At 31.1% G+C, this 24,126-nt stretch overlaps 1 protein-coding gene across 1 annotated transcript in view; it reads right to left on the bottom strand.

Moving 5' to 3' along the window:
- Positions 1–15,624: 15,624 nt before the first annotated feature.
- Agps (alkyldihydroxyacetonephosphate synthase) overlaps positions 15,625–24,126 on the bottom strand; it is a 104,046-nt gene continuing 95,544 nt past the window's right edge. The window contains exons 3-5 of the mRNA XM_085949383.1: positions 17,589–18,780; positions 16,709–16,991; positions 15,625–15,934 (exon numbers count right to left, since the gene is read on the bottom strand). Coding sequence (XP_085805509.1) covers positions 15,759–15,934; positions 16,709–16,991; positions 17,589–18,780 — 1,651 coding nt within the window. The 3' untranslated portion in view covers positions 15,625–15,758. The remainder of the gene's footprint in view (positions 15,935–16,708; positions 16,992–17,588; positions 18,781–24,126) is intronic.

The raw sequence follows: 24,126 nt of genomic DNA, 5'->3' as shown, positions 1-24,126 counted from the left end.
AGTATTGCCATATACCAATTTCAAAGGAGGATATATTTTTTTGATCACATCATGATATTTCATCGATTCACATTCCTCAAGTATGCATTATTATGTTGGTAAAACTATATATAGGCAGGTAGGTACTTTGTAATAAAAAAAAAGGTATTTTTTATATAATTAGAATCGGAGTCGCATTTATTTTCAAAAAAAAATTTATTTCCTTTTGTTAGTTACAAAACACAGCCATCCCACAAAATAAGAAGTCAAGTGTTAGATTTGTAATAATATTTTATTGACAATTAAATAATAACAAAAATGGTGAAAAGACTTGAAGAATAAAGAATTCAGTTGATTATGAGGTTAAAACACAAACAGCATCTTCCAAACAAAAGTGTCACAAGTCAAAATATTACAAAAATATTCATTTTTTGGGTCAATAAAATGGGAAACTAAATCCCAAACATCCAAAAAAATATCACAATCAAATCTTAGTAGCTTAATACCGATGAATAAAGAGAGTTCAGTGTCATTTTTCATATTGGATTACTGTGTAACAGAAGCTGTCCAGCAAATGTCTAAAGAAATGAATGCAACAGTTATCGAAACAAACGCATCTACTAATAAATCAAAAAACAATCAAACACGGTTTTTGTTCTCTTATTAAAATATATTATTATTATATTTCGATTTGTGTCACTTTAGACTGTTTAGTAGGTGGGAAATACATAATTATATTAATATATAAGCTAGGAAACGGGTGTCTTACTAAAAAGTAGACTCACAAGAAAAAACTTAAAATTAGATTATTAATTAGAAGAATAAAAAAATATTCACTTTCACCGAAACATTGACGTTAATTTTGATTGTTTTCGATAATTATTCATAACTTAAATATTATTTCCTTAGATTGTATCTAATTGTCTAAACTATAATATCCAAAAATATAGATTCAACTCATACACATTCTTAATTCATTCTGATTTTCTTCACCAAATATCATAGCTTATAAAAGAAGAGCATGACTTCATTAATGTTTCTTATTGTTGGAATATTTTTTTTATATTATTTTACTAATTGTAATCTAAAAGTCTGATTACTTACAGAGTATAAAAATGAAGTTGTCACTAATAAATCAAATTAACTTAGTTCGAAATTTAGAATTTAAAAAAATCATATTAACAATAACTATTCAGAGAGGGTTAAAGGGGTACCATTGACATTAATTAACAGTAGGAGGACGTCACATCACCCATTTATACGTAAAACAGGATTCAATCTTGTAGTAACTGGTTTGTATGAAAAGCATTGGATTCCAAACATCAAATTATGAATATTCCATAAAGTTGTGTGTATAAAACGTTAATATTATTTTCATAGTAACGTATCAACTAAAATTGAATGAATTTAAAAAACTCTAATGAATATAAATATAAATATTTTTTATTGGCATTGAAATTAGATGCCACTTCATAACTTTGCACTCTGGCTCGAGGATCAAAATGATGTAATTATTCTAAAAATATTTTTTATATACTACTTATTGTCTATGTATTTATTTATATATTTATAACTATGTTATATTTATACAAGTAAATATCATTAATTTTATGCCAGGTAAAGAGGCGTATCAGTGTAGTAAAAAATGCAAAAAAGTACAATGCTATAAAACATATACTTTACCTGTTTAGACCTCATTTACCAAATCGATACTCTAATTCAATACGGAAACTACTCAAAATTTCAAGATTTTAAGTTAATGATGTTATTTGATGCACTTAAAGGTATATTTTTTTATAATTCAGTAAAAAAATAAGCCAAAAATATCTTGATTGTCATTAAATCAAAGAACTTTTATTATTAATAATCATTGATTCAATTTTATACAAGAATATTTCGGCTTATTTATTATTGAATTATAAAATTACACTGAACATTACAATAAAAAAAAAACATTTCAATCATTAACAATCAAGGTTTTTAAATTTTAATGAAAATTGATGTTTACAACAAGGTATTTTGAGTTGTTTCTGTATAGAACACTATGGCATCATAATGTTAAAAACAATTATGTTGAATTGACAATCGCATAAGTATTATATTTATGCACATAGATCCCTTTAATGCTCGCTTGTTTTATAATACAAAAAAAGATTAATTATTAGTAAGATATTATAATCAAACTATAATATATTCTTGGTCACAAATCCGTAAAGAAATCAGAGATTGTAGAAAGATGAAGAAGAAGAAAATGATCAAGCTAATAAAATTATTAATACTCTTTATGTATTTTTTTTACTATGAAGTAGACAAAAATAAAAAAAAAATTCTTGTGGGTACATATATTATAATGTATGTTTTTCAGAAAAGTTATTCATTTATAATTTTTCATAGTCTTCAAAATGGCTGCCATCTAGTGCGTCGGATCAAATTTCCTCAGAAGTAATCGTCGACACAATCACCTGTAGAGTTTGCAATAGTATAATTATTATTAATAACAAATTAATTAACACATTTAGTTAAAAGCAACAAAGACTCGTATGTTAGCTGTTTAGTTAGGCAACACAAAGAATACATTCAGTGCAATATTTTGTGAAAACAATTACTTTTTAGTAAAATAAAATTAGCACACAAAAATATGTAATATTTATTTAAATTTTATCTAAATACCTATCTATCTAAAAACAAAATTACTGATTAAGTATATTTATTTTTTTTGCAAAAATTACCATTTTCATTTTTTGGCGGAGCAAAATTTGTTATGTCCATGAGTAGAAGTTAGTACTTTTTTTATTATGAATAACATATAAGCCACATTCTTTCTGCAAATCCAATATTAACACACATTAAAAAACAAACAATAATCAATAACCTAAAAAAACGACTCAAAAATTGAATTTTTCATTTGACTTTTAAAAATTTCTACCTAATTCAATAAAAATAAAGAACTCAATATAATTCTGACTGTATCATAAAATTCGAAAACTATTTCTGTTCATTGAACAAAAAATATTAATTCATTCTAAATGTACCACCCACGATGGCTGTGCGGCTTAAGCATCGGCCTACAGCATTGTGGGTCCCAGACTCGAATCCTGGGTCTGGCAAGACACATATTGTTTTTCAATTTGTGTATAAGTCAGAGTATGGACCTAATAGGTTGAGCAAGTGGCTGACATCCATTTCTCGTAAAAACAAAATCTGTTAATACAACCTCCACTCTGTGGAGACCCATATGATCTTATTAGGATCGGACATGGTCGGAGAACTAAATTTGAAGAATGAAACTAAATTTAAAAAAAAAAACCATAAGTAATTGTTTTAAAAAGAACTTTCTAAGATATTTATGTTGATAGCTGTTTCGGACTACAATCCCATCTTCAGAAGGATAATAAAATTAACATTCAACATATGAAAAAGATCTTATTGTCATTTTGATGATGGTTTTACAGAAATGCTTATCAAAATTAGTATTATTTACTGTTTTAACTCCCCCATCCCCGACCCTTTCAGAAAATACATGTTAAGGGGGAGACGCATGCCAGCAGAGAACCTAGCGGAAATATACGAAGCTTGCGATTTGAGATTTTTTTTTGATAATTTACAATTTCAACTGTATTATTTAATAAATATGTATCCGAAAACATTAAAAAGATTTTTTATTTTCTTTTAAACTTAAAGATAAACTTATAATTGTAAAAAAAATTAATAAAATGTGAATTCGTTGCAGGGTCAAATCTTATTATTGCATTATATTTTATGGTCATAATTATCATTAAAATTTAGTTTATTAAGTTTTAGATTTTATGTGGTGTAGATTTTTGACTAATTCATCGTTTTAATATTTTTTATATGTATTTTAAAAAACATTGATTTTTATAAAAATATAAATGTGTATAACTTGAAATCCTTTTTATTTATATCAACTCGAGCTTCAATATTGTGACCATGCCTAAAATAAAATTTGATATAAATAAAGAGGATTTCAAGTTATACACATTTATATTTTTTTTAAAATCGATGTTTTTCAAAATATATATAAAAAATATTAAAACGATGAATTAGTCAAAAATCTACACCACATAAAATCTGAAACTTAATAAACTAAATTTTAATAATAAATATGGCCATAAAATATAATGCAATAATAAGATTTGACCCTGCAACGAATTCACATTTTATTACATTTTTTTACAATTGCCAGTTTATCTTTAAATTTAAAAAAAAATAAAAAAAATTTTTAGTGTTTTCAGATACATAGTTATTAATTACTACAGTTGAAATTGTAAATTATCAAAAAAAATCTCAAATTGCAAGCTTCGTATTTTTCCGTTAGGTGCCTCTTTTCGCCTCTGATAGTATAAGCATCCCCCTTAAGTCCACTGTTTTTGAAATATTAGGTACCTATAATACTAACCACTATCATGCATTTAAATAATCTCAAATAATATCAACTTACCGTATATATTGTTTGTTGAGTGAAAGATTACACGAAACATGTTTATGGAAGTCAGCATAATAAAATATGTAAAGTAATATTTTTAGTTAGTTAATTGAAATAATAGATTTTATATAAGTAGGAAAAATCAGTTAAACTTTCATAATTAATTTAGTAGTGTTAATAATTATTAATTATGAATCAGGTGAAAATGAAAATCATGTAGTAGTAGTTCGAGGAACCATGGTATTTTATAATGACATCTTTCACTGTTGTCTGTAAAAGTATGATGTTATCATGATGAAGGCCTTTTGATAAGCTGTACACTGACATTGTAATTAAAAATATTTAAAGGAAACACAATATAGTAATACCAGACAAAGTATATAAACAATTTCAAAACAGAATCTGACCTCAGACATACGTTTGTTGCAGTAAGAAAGCAGAGATGGACCTCAAAATTAATAAAGCTAAAATAATAATATGCATGCCTGTAAATATAAGTGTGCGAAGGGAGGAGGTAGGCTGTGGAGATCTGACGTAAATGATGCACACTAAACTTTGTGAGTCATACTTATTTGTTTTCATTGAACTAAAGCGTCAATTACATTGAGCTACTTTACGAGCTGTTTATTGGCGAATTTAAAAGCGGGCGATTCAGCTACTGCGATTGTGATGATGACACACAAAACTTTCCATTCGCTGAGAAGCCACAAGCCAGCGACTATTTTGACAGAAGGTAGTTCGTTTTTTTACCGGGAGGTTGCTACTACGCTCTACTGCGCAGACGCAGTAGGCCCACACGCAGGCGTGACGCGTGTAAAGTTGACCGGCTTTCAACTTTTCTCGGTAGATTGTTTACAATCTGCTTACTAGCTTGTTCAATGATGACACTGGGCGACTTTACAGGCAGATTGTAAATTCGCCAACAAACAGCTCGTAAAGTAGCTCAATGTAATTGATGCATACGAATACAAATAGCAGATTGCGTGTGTTTATTTTTGGAGAAACAAAAGTAACAGTGAGGCAGCTTAAAATAATACTACTTCATTGTTAGGTTTGTTTTGTCAATAATAAACACTTAGAAACCTTGTGGTATTAAAGTGGGGCCACACCGGCAACAAATCGCGCGACAACTCGTTAAATTTTACGATAATTATCATAATTGCTTAAGAAATTTTACGATTATTATCATGCTTATCGTAAAATTTAACGAGTTGTCGCGCGACTTGTTTTCGGTGTGGCCCCGCTTTTAGGCTCGTGAGATGCTATTGGTTAGTTTTTAAAATTCAATTAAAACCAGCCTATCTATAAAATATTTAAAATGATGGCATTAAATCATTCATAATTTTAGATATTTTGTAGATATGAGAATATTTTTAATCTATTATGGTTTCGTTCAGGCAGGGTTTAATCGAATATTAAAATCGTTCTGCAATTTGTATTCTTAATTCAATGAAAACGAATAAGCATGAGACTGACAAAGTGTGTATTATTTTTGTCGGATCTCCACAGCCTACCTCCACACTTCGCCACTGGTAAATATTATTACAATAATTAGGCAACTGCAGGTCTGACATGGCGGGAGGCACAGGAGTTGGCGATGGACCGAGGGAAGTGGCGCCAACTTGTGCTTGCCCTATGCCCCAATGTTGGGACGTGACAGGGTGAAAGAAGAAGAAGAGAATTAGGCAACTAAGTTTTCGAAATCGTTTGGTAGTGAACTTATGTATCCTGGATCCATAATGCCTAGAAATAACTGTCAGGGTAGGTGTCCAATGAGGAATCCTGAGCAACAAACAAGTGTCATTATGAACTGGACTGGATGAAAAGTTAAAATCATGTCTGCTGTCCATAAAAATAAAAGGAAAACTCATTTGTCATGAACAGTAACAAAGGCGAGTCAAAATTCATTGATCATTTTTGCAAGAAAAGTCCTGCATAACAAATATGGCTCGACTCGTATCAATTGAGATTGAATCATAAATAGTACGCATTATCACCATTGTCATTGTCTAATCAAGGCATCTCGTGTATCAATTGTATAACTTTGATGGGAATGTATAAGTTTAAGTGGGTGTTTTAACACAGATTAATATTTGCAGCTTCGGTGGGCTAAGAGTATTCGCGCGTACGCCAGATATCCTTGCGTGGAACCTGCGACTTTAGGAAGTTGACACCTCCTGCTCTAGGTTGTGGAGTCAAATAATGATCTTGAAGATATTATGACTACATTGGTACATTAATACTAAAATATTTACTTTTATAGATAATTTTTAACAGTTTTATGTTAATTTGTATTTTCTGTAGAAATATAACTAATTACCATAATATTGTTTATTTGAGAAAAACACATTTCGTCTCTAATTTTCTACAAACACATATCTCAAAAAACACAACTTTTCATGAGAGGCAAATAACAACATTATTCTCTCAGTTTTTAATTTAGAAATAAATTTTCTTCTATAAAATATCCATTTAACATAGTTAAACATATTTTCATGAAAAAAATGTTCGTTTCTTCAATTTATCGCACTATACTTTCGACCGATCAGTCATATTGTCGAAGATACGAGTATGCGTTGCAACTTTACTGTGATTATTACTGCAACAAACACGTATCTTGACTTACGGGAAAGAAGTTCAGTATAATCATCTGTCGGAGTTCAGTATTCTGTATACTTACAAACACGTAACTCAAGATACGAGTTTATAATATTTATAAAAGTCTTTTATTGTGATACGAGTTTTTTGTTATTGCTTAAATCTATTATGTTATAAAGTATGTTTTGAGATACGTGTTAGAGGAATATGTCCGTATTCAAATTCTGAATTTATTACATCAAACAACTCAAAACTGACAAACATTGAGATACATCGCACCGTGAGTGTAAAACCATAGCAAGTGCAAATTTTTCAATTTCGAGATTTAAATGCAAAACAACTGCAAAAGTCATAAACTTGATAATGTTAAATTGAAGTTACTGCAAACTTAAAAATTTTCATTAAAAAAGACAGATATTTGGGTTTTACAATACAAAGATTTACTTCCATTGTTAATGTAAAACCATAGTATCTGCAAATGATATCCATGACTAATTGTAAAACCCGAGCATCAGACGCATTCTTTTGGTGAATGCAATGTGGCATTGTTTTTATTATTGTGATAGCAGGCAATTATTGAAATGATTCAGTGTTAAGACTTTGATAACGCATCCAGACGTATTCTACAACACATTATTGTTTCCTTTGATTCAAGTAATGTAGTGCAGTGTATTTTGTTTTTATCAAATATGAGTTTAAGGATTCGAATGATGGTGGAGTTAGCTTTAAAACCTGAAAAACTTCTAAAAAGGTAAGACTTTGTGATAAATATTATACTAAAATGATATACAAAACTAACCTTAATATTATTATTGTTATGAAACTTATTATTATCGACTTATCTTATGTACCTATGTATTTATTTTATGCACCTACAATAATAAACTCTTTCAATTAACACAACAGTATATCAATCAGATCTATGATATTTTTGTTTTTGCAATGTTACAGATTTTCAAAAATGTGACAAGTACATTTCCTGATGCTGAAGAACCCATGTTGGATATAGATAAGGATGCTGCTGGTTTGCAAGAGGAATAATACCCATTATAATATAGGCTTTTTTCAACCAAACAAGGAACTATGTGACTTTTGTGAAAAATATAAAAATTGCAGTAGAGAAGAGAAAAATATAATTCAAGTTAAATAATATATGACATTCATCAAAAAAAATAAACAATTATCGAGAACACAGAAGGCGAAAGACGAATAAAATAGTATGTTGCTATAATCTGCAGGCCGTATTATCAACACCAAATGCCCGGATATCAGTGCTATATTATAAAAGAAAGCTTTCAACCTATAATTTTACCATCTTACACACATTAATAATAAAAATGGTTACTGTTTTGTTTAGCATGGAGGGACTACAAACAAAGGGGCCAATGCAATTGGTTCTTGTGTTGTAAAATTCCAAAAAAGACCAATCAATTGGGAAGGAAGTCATTTTTTATTCGGATAATTGTGCCGGACAGAATAAAAATAAAATTATTACAGCAATGTATTTATACGCCGTCCAGAATTTTAATATCCCGAAAATCACACACAACTTTTTGGTCGTAGGACACACCTTGAACGAGGGTGACTCTACAACACTCTTGCATAGAGAAACAAAAAAATAGTCTTGAAGTCAGGTCCAATTTATATACCAATACAGTGGTTTCCAGTGATTCACTGGAAATTGGCACTGACGAGATTTTTGATTTTCACAAGTTAGCAAATGAAATGGGCAATAATTTTCAACTCAACAAAAATAGTAAAAAGGTTAGTTGGGTAGACATTTGCGTTATCGAAGTGAGGAAAAACAATCCTTATTGCCTGTTCTATAAAAATAAGTATGAAACAGAAGTGTTTGATGTAATAAATATTAGAAAACGTCAGGGCGGACGTCAATCAGTACAACCTCAACTACACAAAGCATTTATAAAACCACCTCGGATCTCCGAAGCAAAAAAAAATGACTTGATTTCCCTATGTTCATCAAAAGTGATACCAGAAATACACCACAATTTTTATAAAAAAAACTTTCATCTACACATTTAAATACAGATTCAGATAATAATTGACGTCGATAAAATTAATTATAAAAACATTACAATTATTGTAATTTGCTATTTTTATTTTGGTTTAAAATTGTATGCGTCTATTTTAATAAATTATAGTTAGTAAGCTTAAAATATCAAAATATTATAGGTAAATATCATTATTGATTTATTTAATAATAATATAATATATTATATTATAATGGTATTACCAAAGTTCCCAATAAAAATCTTACTGCAATTCAGGTAACTGCGAAATATCAACATTTTCTATGCATCATGAAAGTGTAAAACCACTGCTAAAACTTGTAATCTTGATGGATTTATATGAAAAAAAAATAAAATTAATAAAAGAACATGTCATAATGTATACATACACCAAATATTATGGTTTGATTTTAGAAACTCTATTTATCCTGACCAAATGAAAACTTCAAACCCTTATATCTCCAAACTATGTAATTTGCACATACGTTGGTTTTACACTCACGGTGCGACATGTTTGTAGAAAATTAGCGACAATTTAAAATCTGCTGGCTAATTATTAATTTTGGAAGTAGGAATTATTTTCAAATAACAATATTAAACAATTCCGTGTATGGCATGAATATGTTGATAATTCTAAAATCATTAATTCTTAGGTATATGGCTATATGTAGGATTGGTATTATCTGGTAAGTATATCAGTAATCTTTTTAAATTTTAGTTTGTTAAGAATTTACAAGCATTTTATTTATAAATAATCTAATTTACCACAGAAAGCCAAACGTACAAATAGCTGCCCTACCTTTACCACATTTCCGTTATTTTCATTGTTCTAAATTAGCACGGAAGGTATTCTTTCCACTAAACGGTTATCAGCGGCTCTCTCTAATTCGTAATACGGCGAAACTTTAGGTTGGTAGACATATCGGTCAAATTCGGATATGTTCATGCTGCCAAACCCAAGCAGATAAGATAAGCGGATAAAGCCGAACCAGTGCCATCTAGTCGGTAATGAGCGGAATATAAGAATTTTGTATTGACACGTCAGACATATCAACATAACCTACAATTTTATTAGTCGCATCATTGTAATTGCAGCAAAACAGACAGATATTGCGTCTCAATTCTCAATATGTAAAATTGACGTACTCTGTATTCTCAAAGTTAGCATGACCAAGAGAGGGGCTGTTATAAGATAATATCACCTTCTGACAGTTCAGATGGTGAACTTTTTACATAATTAACCGCCTGAATACATAAAGTGATAAATGTGATATATTTATCACAATTAGCTCTTTTTTGATGTTACGTGATATGTTAGAATATGCCTTCTGATGCATATTGATATTTTTAGACTTATCAACATATTCATGCCATACACGGAATTATTATACTCAATTCAAATTACAGACAGAAATAAATAAATCGGTTTTATCAATAGAAAATGTAATTATTAATTATTATAAATCACAAAATTGAATACAATATAACTTATAACGTACATTTTAAAACACCAACAAAATAATAATATGAACTAATGCGTAGGTAACATGAGAGATTTTTATAAAAATAAAACCATGGTCCACAACCAACAATCCTAAAACAAATCTAAGCAAATGCATATTTGGACAAATTAAGTCCGTAATAGTACACAATTATAAATAATGATAGCATCATACGACTTGACTTCAAAACGCACTGGTGTTCAATTAAATAATATTTACACATATACTAATAAAATAATTATATCATAAGTAGAAAGCCACGTAATATAACAATGTAAAATAAAATTAATATAATAATAAAATTAATAACGCAGCAATTACTGACATCTATGTAAATTACTTTCTATTTATGAGCAAATGTTTCATTCAAATAGTTCATAGATGTCATTGTCAACAATAGCTACTAAATTTAAAGGCAAGCTAATATCAAATCAGTAGCAATATTACGGTAATTCTATTTATACCTAATAATATATTTATTTTTAAAATAACTTATGACCTCACACTGTATTCTGTATGTAACAGTATTGGCTCAAGTTTAAAAAATCTAATAATGTTACCCTAAGAAAGCACATTGCGGAAAATTATATTGCATCATGACGTAATTTGAATTACGCTCTATATTATGAATGGTGAATTTCTTTGTACTGATGTAGTAAATTTATTGTGAGTGTTCATTATTGATTTATTTATAAAAAATAGAATACCTTATTACAAAATTACAAAACTAATTAATTACATAAGCCCAAAGTGGGTAATAAATTGAAAAAATAAGAAATTAAACATCACTCACCGATTACCTAGTATAACAGTTCAGTAAGCTTAGGAAACTTCCAGTTTTTAATTGATTTCGGCTCAAGGAAAAAGGCATAAATAATTTCGCAGCCTGCAAGAACAGCGTTTTTTTTCTATAAAACCACGTTTTATTTATATTTTTAACTAAGGGGTCATCTATATATGACATCATGCCCGATGAAACCAGGGGGCTGATATAATGAGATGATTTGTGACAAAGTATATAAGGAGGATATATTATAAAGTCACAAACATTATACAGATTTGATAATTTGTTTTCTAAGGAACGGATAGGCAGTTTCAAAATGTGACATATTTTAGATGGGGGAGGGAGAAAGATTTTGACAATGTGCAACGATTTGAGTGATGGGGAGGACTGTCAAAAATACCGTATACCAGCAAACCCTACCAAAATAAACACCAAAACTTGTAACGAATAAATACATTGGCACGTAACATATCGTAGTTTCCTATTTATATTTTAAAACTACCATCCTCACTGCAAATATACTTAATTTATGTGATAATAAAAAACATTATTATTTGTATCGTTGAAAAAAAATTATACACCAAGTATACCTATAATAATAATAATATTATGTTTATATGAAATAGAAATGAGCTTTTTTATAAAATGTTTTCGTTAACTCCATCATAAATTAAGTCAATAAGTCCATATCGTTTTGTTTATCTCGGAAACTAACGTCAAGCCAAAACTATTGATTTCAGGAGGCAGCAAAAACTGTCTAATATTCGTTTTAACCGGTTCTATGCCTACGAGTTATCTCACTCTAAGAGGCCGTGATCGACAGGCCGCACATACGAATTTCGCGATTTATCTCATATGACTTTAAACTCGAATTACTAGCCACTCTCGATTGATTTGCATAATCAAAAAAATTAAATACACAGTGACGTCTGTTTGAATAATAATGAAATACTAAGCCACAAATTATCGGTATTACAGCGATTTATCTATTATCTATTAATCTTATTATGCAACAGAAATAATATATATATTTTTTAATTAAATGGGATAGACTGACGATATGAGATTCAGAGATTATACATATAATTCAATATAACTACACCATACATTTATATGGGTCTCTTATATGGCATATTAAAAGATGGCACAGTTTTCTTGGAAATAAACCATATTTTTGTGACTGAATAGGATCTGTCAATAGTTTAAGTACAAAAGCATTCAAAATAATATGATTGTACATATTATTATTATTATTATATGAATGTTTTTATTATACTAAATTCAAAGTGTAATTATTCTGATTCAGTATGGTAAGAATAAATTACTGCAGGGATTTACTTTCCACAAATGAAATATATTTTTGAAGTAAAGGATTGTGTAAATGAAATATAAATATGACAGCTAAATAATTGTACATTCAAAATTATATTAAAACTTACGATACCTAATATTATTAAAACTATTATAACATTAGCTTAACAATCTACTTGTAGCCTTGTTACTATGTTTATTATCACGATAAATACAACATAAAACTAAACTAATAAATAAATTGTAAATCGTAATAAAATGGCTGAACAATTTTCTACTGTGAAGGCACAAATGTTTTTTTTTTTTATATTTTCTACAATCCCATTTACAAAAACAATGCCCCATAGCTTGTCAACCATTTTACACCGCCCCATTCTTCTATCTCGCAAACTAATAACACCAAGCTAAAACAGTTACACAATGTTAACTAAATATCATAACACAAATCTAGCATTTTAAATAATTAAACTATGTACTCGTTATTCAATGAATAATACACAAGATCAATTAAGAATTTTGATCTATACATTAATGATTAATAGATTTGGATGCATACTTATTTTTCCGATTCTCGAATCTTATAAAAGATAGAAGATTAATTAAATTTCATTATTTTTTTTTATACAAAACTTACCCATGTCGAAATCCAGGAACTCAAAATTTTTAATCCTGTGATTTCTGAATCATGAAATTGATTTAGTAGGTACTTTGTCACTCTGAACCAATGATATGAATTGATTCAAACACCTTAGAATATTATGTTTCTTCATTGATTTGTTTAATTCTTACTTTGATTACAGAATCAGTAGGTATATCATGTCATTATAATAAAATTAATCTTTCTGTTAATGTGTAACTGTTTTAGCTTATTTAAATAATATTCTATGCACGACGATTCCTCCAATTGGCTTGGATTGACACTTTTATATTTTATATTAATGATTATTATACATTATATATTAGTTTTTAAATAATTTTTAATGGAAAAAAATTAATAATAAGCAGATTTTGCTATGAAGAGATTCACAAGCGAACGACAGGGTTATGTATTTAGATTTCAAGCTAGACATTATTAATAGTATTATGTGTTTACATTTTACATACAACAATGTATGTAAAATGTAAACACTCCTTCATATAAACGGATAGTGTTGTATCAATCAATATTATTCATAATGTTATATTTTTATATGAATGAAATTTATTTAAATTTTGTAAGAATACTTTTTCCACAGTGGAAAAAGTGTTCTTACATTATAATTACAAGGTTTATTCATAGATATCAACGTTAATTTAATATATTTTTGTATTATTATAAAATTAACAATGCCACCTATGAATAAAATCTATAACTATTGTGTAAGAATAATTTTGTCTATTGCAGAGAACTGCAGCTTTATAAATAAAATTTCATTGACACAAAAAAATACAATGAATATTTAATATTGACGGAGAAAGGTATAAGAAGGACACTTTGATGCCTAAATGTTACATCAGTTTTTTGAATATGTCACATGATCTTTAAAATACAAAACCCTGTCTAAATAATAATATAATTACATAGTATTTTATAATGCCGTAAGTAAGAAGAGAAGAAAAATATAATATTATACAATAATAAATCCAGCATCAATATGGTTTGATGTTAAAATGATACATATTTTTATTATGGATGGTAATGATTATTAATATGAACACAATATACTTTCAGCACCACCTTTGTGCACATATATGTAACTAAATAAGCGATTGATAACTTTAAGAAGTTTGTGAACGCTTTGTGGAAATGGCTGCTATAAATGACAATATATTCGCCTGAATTTATTAATCATTAATAGTCAGAGTCAACTTCCAGCTGGAGATTGGAAAAGTATGCAAATATATGGCAGATTGATACTCGTGTGTCTCAGTAGAAAAATGCTTCATTGCTCTAATCTGTAATGCTCTAATCATTAACTTTATTATATGAATCAGCCTATAACTTAAATGTCTATATCTGACCACTTTTTCTTTCTGTTGTCCAAGTGGACATGGGCAATTGCTAGCAGAAAAATAGTTTGGAAGGGGTCCATTTTTAAAAATTACCCATAATATTTTTTTATGGATACTTAAAGCGACGGGTGTGGGTGCAGTTAACGAAATTTAGCCAGTGCCACTGACTTTCACACTACCCCACTTACTACTTACATCAACCACATAATATCGTACTTTTTCAGATAAGTACATTCTTCATATCTAGATACTGCACACTTTGACTCTAACAATAAACACCTGGCCTGCATGTATAGGTAACTAAGGATATTCACCTATGTGTTATTGCGTGCTGTCACATCAACAACTGTCTATCAAATGTGCACAGCTTAACTGTCATAATTATTGGGATTGTTAGTGTCCATTTGTGTCATCTGCGACTAAGCAAAAATTGGATGCCCCAGATAGTCTTTTTTAAGCAATCATAGACCTTGCGAGTCGTAGAATGGCGAGAGGAGTAGGGCCAACCAGTTGAAAAGGATGTTTGACAGTCAAATCATCCAAATCATAAACCTCAGTCATAAGGTCCTGATGAAGAAGAAGATCAGCTAATATGCAATTTACCCCAGGAATATAAATAAAGAAAGGTAATCTGTATTCATGTTCAAATAAACAATCAGTTCTTGATGAAAGCCATTATAATAATTATATTGGAACCTTAGTTACAATAAATACTCTGGAAAGGTGTTCTAAAAATATATTGTGTTCAAAAATTAATTATTACCTACTTAATTAGGTACCATGGTGAAAAGTAATCCCCACAAAGTTTCTCTCATTGGTTGGTACAAATACTACGTAATAAAATGTAATATAATAAATAATAATAAATAGTCTCTTTTCAATAAAAACATTTAAAAATGTTTGAGGTAACCTGTATACGAGTTACTTTCCACCAACTAGCTTAGTATGTCAATTCACTAAGTATACCAGACTACCTGTAAAATAGTTCCCTCTATGAATAAAATGTTAAACTCATCACTGTAAGTAATATAATAATAATGTAGTAAGTTGTCCCGCATGGTTTGATGGATAATGCACCTTAACAATTGTCCCACTTAACAGAGTTTTGTTTGCGATTACTAAAGCTTACTTTTGACTTTGTCGAGATCTTCAAAGAGATTCGAGTTGGCGAACACATTGTTTGGATCCAGTTCACTCTTGGTCGCTCTGTAGATGTTGACTCCGGTCTTGGATACGGACTGGGCGTACCATTTCCTTCTCAGCTTACCAACTCCGTGGTGGTGAGATATTGATCCTGAAATCACAATATTTTCAGTTATATTGAATCCATCTTCAAGTATTTCTATTATACGATGTTTTTAAAACTATAAATTATTCAAAAATCTAGATTTGGATTTTGAAAGAATTAATTGAACAACATTTTAATGTTAAAAACTATTATAAATACAAAGGAACATTGTACAATGTTTTATTTTAATTATAAGATAATCTTCAATTAAAAAAAATATTAATTTTTGATTTTAATATGATTTTAGACACCTACGTATTTATCAAACAATATAAATTGTATTAAATTGCGTGCTCCACTGGTAGCATTGCACTCCCACTTAAAATATATTTTTAAATAGGTCACACATTTAATTACGAACTAACTTGAAAATTTTATTATTTAAATACCTATGCATTGTTATAAAAGAATAGTGCAATGAATGGTAAAATTTTAATTTTGATAAAATATTAACTTTTGTATTCACAGATGTCGTTAAATGTGTAATCTGGTTTCAATTATTTTAAAACAGATTCTTGGTTGAGGTATTTCTGTTGACTGTTTTGTTGTTTGTACTTACTTATACAAAAAAATTGTTCAAAAATATTCTAAATGTTTTTATCCAAACAATATAAAACATATTATGGACATGTAAAAGTGTGTCCATGTTTGCAGTGAATTTTTTTTTATGTTGGCGAGGTATGATGTAGACTGTCCAAATTACATTTAGTTTGACAGAAATGTTATTTATGTTATGTCACTTGACCCATCCATGCTTAAAATGCAGCCTAATTATACTACCTCCAGACGCAATGATCTCGTCTCTCGCCATGCTCTCCATCCTCTCATAAAGTCCAATGGGATTAGGGTGCGTAGGGCTTCTCAGACCAAAGTAGAAGTAGACGCAGCATCCTGCGTCATAGGTCTGTGTGACGCGGCACGACACCAGGAACGTCGTGATGCCTTCCTTGGCGCACTGCGTCGTGAGGCAGTGCTTCACGTTCCGGCACAGGGCTTCTGTGCGGTCCCAAGGGACGGATGTCTCAAATGATTCAGCCACTATTCCGTATTCATAAGCCAGGTCCTGAAAAGTTACAAATTGCGAATGAATGTTTAGTGCTTTTAGGGCTCCGAATGGACAGGAGTGCAGCTCCGGTTCGTGAAATCCTCTAGAACATTTAAACTGTGGCCGCACAATTGAATTTGACAGTTCTATGGAAACGTCTGGTGGCCGCACCAAATTTCACTTTTGTTGTGATTGAAAAAATTAAAGCTAAATTTTATTTAAGTACTAAAAAAATGTATCAATTTATCTATAGACAAGTCCATTAAATAAAAAAAATATATGAACATTTTAGTACATATCTATTTATTTAAAAATAATGCAAATGAAAATTCCTCAACACTCCTTTTTTCCAATGCGAGCTGCATGGCTGTTTCTAAGTTTACATCTGTCAACTGGCTTCGATATTTGTTTTATATGAAGTGCGTTACACTAAACTGCTGGATTCGAAAAACATACTGGCGGGAATCCAGCAGATACAGGTTCAAGTCCCGTCGGGTGTCGTATTTTTCTTCTTTCTACAAAATGTTCTTTTCTAGTGCGTATAATGTATGAGATATTTTCAAATTATGTATATTAAGTTTATTAAGTATTAAACTTTACTAAAAGTTAACTCACTCTGATGTACGCAATGACGAAAGTGAGAACATAACCTCTTTCTCCATTCCTCGCACCAGCTGGAATCCCACCATGCTCGATAGCAATCGCGTTGATCTTCTTTTCCTTGGATGCTACTTCGTCCTGCTCGCCTTCATACAACAAAGTAGCGACGCACATTTTATGGACATCCACACCTTTGAACAGAACAATGTACGCATTCTTGATACCATCGAAGACCGAGCTGAAATACGATGGCACCGGTCTAAGTCCTTGGCCAAATTTGAATTGCTCATTATCCATTAAACGGATACTGGAAGGCTGACATCTCTGACGCGCCACCTCTCTCAAGCATCGAACTCCACTCTCAAAATCCGGAAAGACTATAGACCCATAAGACAGCACGTTTGGCGTTGGTCTAATCTTGATGATGACTTCAGTGATAACTCCCAAAGAGCCTTCGGATCCCAGAATAATTTCTTCAAAGTCAGGTCCGCATGACATTCGAGGCACTCTACATCCCTTCTCCAGCACACCTCGAGGAGTGACCATGCGGACGTGGACTAAAAGATCTTCAATGTTGCCGTAAGTATTTTTCTTCATGCCACTAGCTCTGGTAGCGACCCATCCTCCAAGAGATGAAAACTCGTAAGAGTCAGGTTCGTGTCCGGACGTATAGCCCAACTTGCGAAGCTCTCTCTCCAGATCTTGCCCCAATATACCACTTTCGCAGCAGACAACCAAATTTTCACGATCAACCCATAATATATCATTCATCTGCGATGTATCTAAAGATACAATAACTCTCTTTTCGTCCATCGGACATTCTACTGCTCCAGACACAGTGGTGCCTCCTCCGTAAGGAATAATAACCAGTCCTCTTTCGTCAGCTAGCCGGACGATCCTGACTACTTCTTCGTGGCAAGTCGGCCAGAGGACTATGTCCGGGATTCTTCTGAATTCGCATTTTCTGAGATGAGCAATATCGTGCAAGGTCTGTCCGTGTGATCTGATCAGCCTGTCCATGCCATCGACGGAGAGGTCAATGCCAAGAGCTTTGAACGCTTCGATGAGACTTTTGTCGGCGAGTGATTTGGGGTATTCACTTTCCAGAGGTATTGGCTGCTCATCTGATATTTTCGTGACATCAACGTCGAATTTTTTCAGCACCCATCTAGTGAAGAAAGGCATCTCGTGTCCTCCGATTGGGTACCTGAAACAACAAAAACCAAGATTTAAAAAAATATCCAAAATTAATCCATTGTAAATCTAATAGTACCATTATTGAAAACACATGCAGGCATATTGATACATACATGACAGGTAGATGCTTTACAATTTGATCGTATACCATCAATAAAATATGGCACAAAAAGAAAAAAAATCGGCGTGTGTACTTATGTACGCGCGTTAGAAGTTATACTTCTTTGGCGTAACAAAACAAAAACAAAACTTGTGATAACATAGATTCTTCGGCAAGCTCTTAATTATCTTGTTAAATTACACACTCAAGAAAAAGGACCGCTTATTGGAACGCCGTTGGTTTATTTCTATACATCTATATATTTATCGTTGTTTTTATTTTTAAAGTAACAACTGCCACTATGACGTTTAATAGTTTGTTTACGCAAGGAATTGCAAATGACCGACAATAATAAATTCGCTTCCTAGGCAACGGAACAATTCTAAAATATAATATTATACTGTATAAAAAATTCGCTGCCGTAACTGCCGTAGCTGCCTGCACTGCGGCGTAATGGTAGTGCGTTCGGCTGATAACCGAACAATCGGTGGTTCGAATCCAATCGAGTGCGTTTATTTTTGTGTGAAAAAATAAATTATGTGTTACATGTCACACGCCAAAATACACTCTGATCTGATTTCCCAAGCGCGCCTAAAGAAGTATAACTTCAAAAAGAAAAAAAACTCATGAAATCCAACATATTATTTTGTAGTCCGAAACAGCTGTCAACATTTTTAAAAATTGTAGAATTTAACAAAAATATTTTGTTTCAAAACCGTTACGATTGGAACGTATGTAGGTACATTATTGTTTTATCAGAAATTGTATGGAATTTAGATTAAAATCGAATTAACCGACAAAATAATAATTTCAGTGTATCTATAGGTATATCGGTAAATTAATACTACCTGTCGGTTAGCTGGTTACACAGAACAGATAACAAATAGAATACCGATAGGCTATATTCAATACGCCGCATCTTGATGCAGGGTTTTGAATGTGTGAGTTTCCTACGAAAATTATGCAGTGCAATAGTGTGTGTAATAAATACACCAACATTAAATGAGCGTAAATGCATAAACCGAGAGCAGTTTTCAGTATTCGACGTAAAACGTATTCTTGACACGACTTGTATTTCAGTTACCATTATTTTTGAGTTCCCTGGCTGGTTATCTACTAACTCATAATCGGTGAAGGAGACGGAGATAAGGGATGAATATAATGTAGGAGAAATAACATATATTTTGTATACTATTAAAATCACCATTATAAAACACTAGAATCCATATGTCGGCATTATGGATGAAACTAGCATCTTACACATCTTGATGCACGGAAGATCTACTAGCAGTAGTCCCATGGCTCCCGGCCAGGGTCTTTGGCGGGCCCCCTACCTATCGCTAAATTTAATGGCATGTGTGACACATAACAGAAGCGTTTTCAAAATTATGTTAGAGGTAAAAGTAAGGGTCTTCAGTTTATTTTTAGGGATTTTTTTGTAATTTTAATACTTACATCTACTCGAATTATGAAGTATCTGATCGTGATATCTGATCGACCCGTCATGCCCTCCGAGCCCGGGCCCCGGACCCCCTTCCCCCCTTGTGGGGGCCACGAGTAGAAACCTTCCGATGGAAATATAGCTGAGGCTCAAATTCTAACAAAACTAACTAAAAAAACTAAGAATTACATTTAGGCGTAAATAAATAATCTTCTTTCTTTGTCCGTATCCGCCCCTTAACTGGAGCATATGGACACCACGTGGCGCCTCCAAAAACCCCTGTCGCTTGCCAGTCTTCTTGCTTCGTTCCAGGTCAAACCAGCATCCCGTAGCTCCGCCGTATACACTCTGTAGATGTATTAAGCGGCCTTCCAGGTCGCCGGAATCAGGTTGGCTTGAAGAACAGGCAAGCCAGGTCAAAGTTCTCTTCTGGCATCCGCAGCACGTGGCCGAGCCAGGTCCAACGTCGCCTCTTCACTTTCAGCGTGATGAGAGGCTGCTTGGTGCGTTCTCTTATCTCCTCGTTGCTCCTAAAGTCATACCCACCGCACACCCAGTATTCGTCGCAAACATCTGTTTTCGAAGCTCAGTATACGGTTGCTTTGAGCCTTCGTAAGGTGCCATGATTCGCTACCGTAAAGCAGCACCATCGGAATAGGCGGCATTTGGTTTTGACCGAGTACAATCGTGAGTCCCAGTCATTTCGCATCGAGTTGAATGTTGCTCCAGCCATTCCCATTCGGATAGCGAGCTCTTTCTGCAAAATGCCTATATATAGGTATATTGTAATAAAATATTAAATTAATAATGCTTACACAACCTAAAGCTTTTACTAAATTTAATAGATAATAAAATGCACAAGTACCCAATATAACTAAGTCAAGGTGGCGATGCATTTCAAATTATTACGTTTTGCACTTAGATTATAGAAAAAGTTTTGCAGCTCAATAGCGTATTGAAATCAAACAATACATTTTACGCACAGCGAGAAAATCTCATGGAGACTTATTATTATGCTAAGGCTATTTCGTATTATTTGCGTAGCAATAATTATTATACAAATAAATTTATTGACCGTGCCCCATTCAAAATAATAATATAAAGCCAGATGTTATTTCAATTATTTGTCTACTCAAACAACATGAAATTTTGTTTGTTCGAATATATTATCATGGTTTATAATTAAATCTTGGAACGAGACATTGAAATGCATCATGTGCAAAACACCGATAAGACTACCTGTCAAGTACCTCCGACTCAGAAACTTAATGCACGACACCAGGAGCGCCTCTACCTTAAGGTGAAGCTTTTACTGAGCCTTTTTCAAAGAGCTAGCGGAAAAATACGAAGCTTGCAATTTGAGATTTCTTTTGATAATTTACAATCTCAACTGTATTAATTAATAAATATGTACATGAAAACATTAAAAAGAAGAATATTTCTTATTTTTAAGTCAAAGATAACCTTACAATTGTAAAAAATGTAATAAAATGTGAATTTGTTGAATCAGACCGCATGTTATTATTACATATATTTTATGGTCATATTTATTATTAAAATTTAGTTTATTAAGTTTTCTAAGCATCGCCCAAGAGATTTTTGACAAATTCATAGTTAATATCTCTTTTAAAAAACATCGATTTTTATAAAAAATATAAATGTGTATACTAACTTGAAATCCTTTTTATTTATATCAAATCAAGCTTCAATATTGGGACTATACATAAATAAAATTCGATATAAATAAAAAGGATTTTTAGAATAAGAAAAGGATACACATTTATATTTTTTCTAAAAATCGATGTTTTTTAAAATAGATATAAAAAATATTTAAACGATGACTTAGTCAAAAATCTAAACGACGAAAAATTGAAAACATAAACTTAATTTTAATAATAAATATGACCATAAAATATAATATAATAATAAGATGTGACCCTGCAACAAATTTACATTTTATTACATTTTTTTACAATTGTAAGTTTATTTTTAAATTAAAAAAAAAATCTTTTTAATGTTTTCAGATACATATTTATTAATTAATACAGTTGAAATTGTAAATTATCAAAAAAAAATCTCAAATTGCAAGCTTCGTATTTTTCCACTAGGTTCTCTGCTGGCATGCCTCTCCAGGGACCATCGCCACATCGTTATCATTGTCATAATATATATAAGTACTTAATTACATGATTAAATGAACTATTTAATTTATTCTATCCATCTACACCCGTCGCAATTTTATAGACAAATTTATTATTATTATTATTATCCAAATAAATAAACCAATGATTGTAAATTTTGTAGGTAGGTGCTAACATAATGATTATTACGCGGTATTACGATAATCAATTGAATTAAATATGCCCTATTTCACGGTGACACGTACCTACAAATTAATTATGAAAGCTATGGCATCTATTTTTTGCTGACCGCGGCAAATCTCGTTCTACAAATGATGTGAATTCATAAGCGTTAGTACACGCATACTGGGGAACGAATAAAATGACCCCATGGTGAGTAAAAACGCTAGTTATTCAAACTGATAAGATATAGATGTGACCCCACCACCTAGAAAAGTCGTCAAGACGCCACTGCATGACACTTTCGGGGCGCACATAGTGACATTATTTACGCCTAACTCACTGGTTACATGTAAGTTGTACGTATTACATTTCACCGTAGCTCAGTTCGCCGTGAGCTATCTTATCGGAAAGAGATTACCGCATACTATACGGTCATCTCTATAGCACCGAGATTGTAGAGCATTGCAGACAATAGTGTACATAGCATACCAAATAATCCAGTATATCGGCTATTTTCAAAATTTGTTTGCCGCTGTCTTCCTGTAAGCCAACAAGGACCGTGTTTTATTTAGGCATGAATTTTCTCTCAGCACTATACGACCCAAATACGTTGGACGGTGTTTATTATACGACCATATATTTTTTTGATTTATTATCTTTTTTAGATTGTCGCATGATTTAAATACAATTATAACTGATTTTAACTGTTTATTATATTTATTATTAAATTAGTTTGAATCGGTTGTGCCATTTACGTCAAAGAAAATCGCCGCTGGGCGCACAAAAGCGCTTCCGATTGGGGTCAATAATTTCGTAGAAGTGTCTGGGATTTTCCATAACTAGTAATATACGAAATAAAGAGAATAATTATTAATATTGAGCCACTGAGGATTGAATAAAAATATAATAAAAATAAATATGAATAACTCGCAATCTTAGTTAAAATTCTGTGTTTATTTCAACATTCCGTAAGTAAGATCTTATTATTAATGATCCATTATTATTATTCGGTATTCCAATAAAAATATTGATCAATCCGTTTACTTTTATTACCTAATATTTTTAGTGTTTGACGGAGGACAAATCGAGTTAAAACGTTCAAATCAATTACGTTCATGTAAGAATGACAACACCGTTGTATAAATGAATGCTAGGAAAAATATAGTTATGTTATATAACTTTTCATATCAAGCAGATACCTATATGGTTAATTTTTAATCCTTATTCACTCATAAATATATATGTGGTGGATATGAAAACTACACTTACTTTATTATTTAAAAACTGCATTACCTATAATATATTATATTGTGTTACGTGTAAATACTGTTGTACACGATTCCTCAGTTAATATTAAAATAATTACAAGATAAAAATAACTTTTTATGTACAACGTTTTTAAATTTTCTGTTGAATCATATAAACTTGACTAGCATAAACGATCAAAAAAAATTTTACTTGATAGAAATAATACTGAAATGTCATTTTGACATTTCATATTGATTTCCATAG

This window comes from Rhyacophila brunnea, unplaced genomic scaffold (genome assembly GCF_057557595.1).
Source record: "Rhyacophila brunnea isolate RB1 unplaced genomic scaffold, BYU_Rbru_1.0 scaffold_22, whole genome shotgun sequence".
Lineage (NCBI taxonomy): Eukaryota > Metazoa > Arthropoda > Insecta > Trichoptera > Rhyacophilidae > Rhyacophila > Rhyacophila brunnea.
Note: the sequence above shows the minus strand (reverse complement) of the source record. Positions and strands in the feature narration are given on the sequence as shown.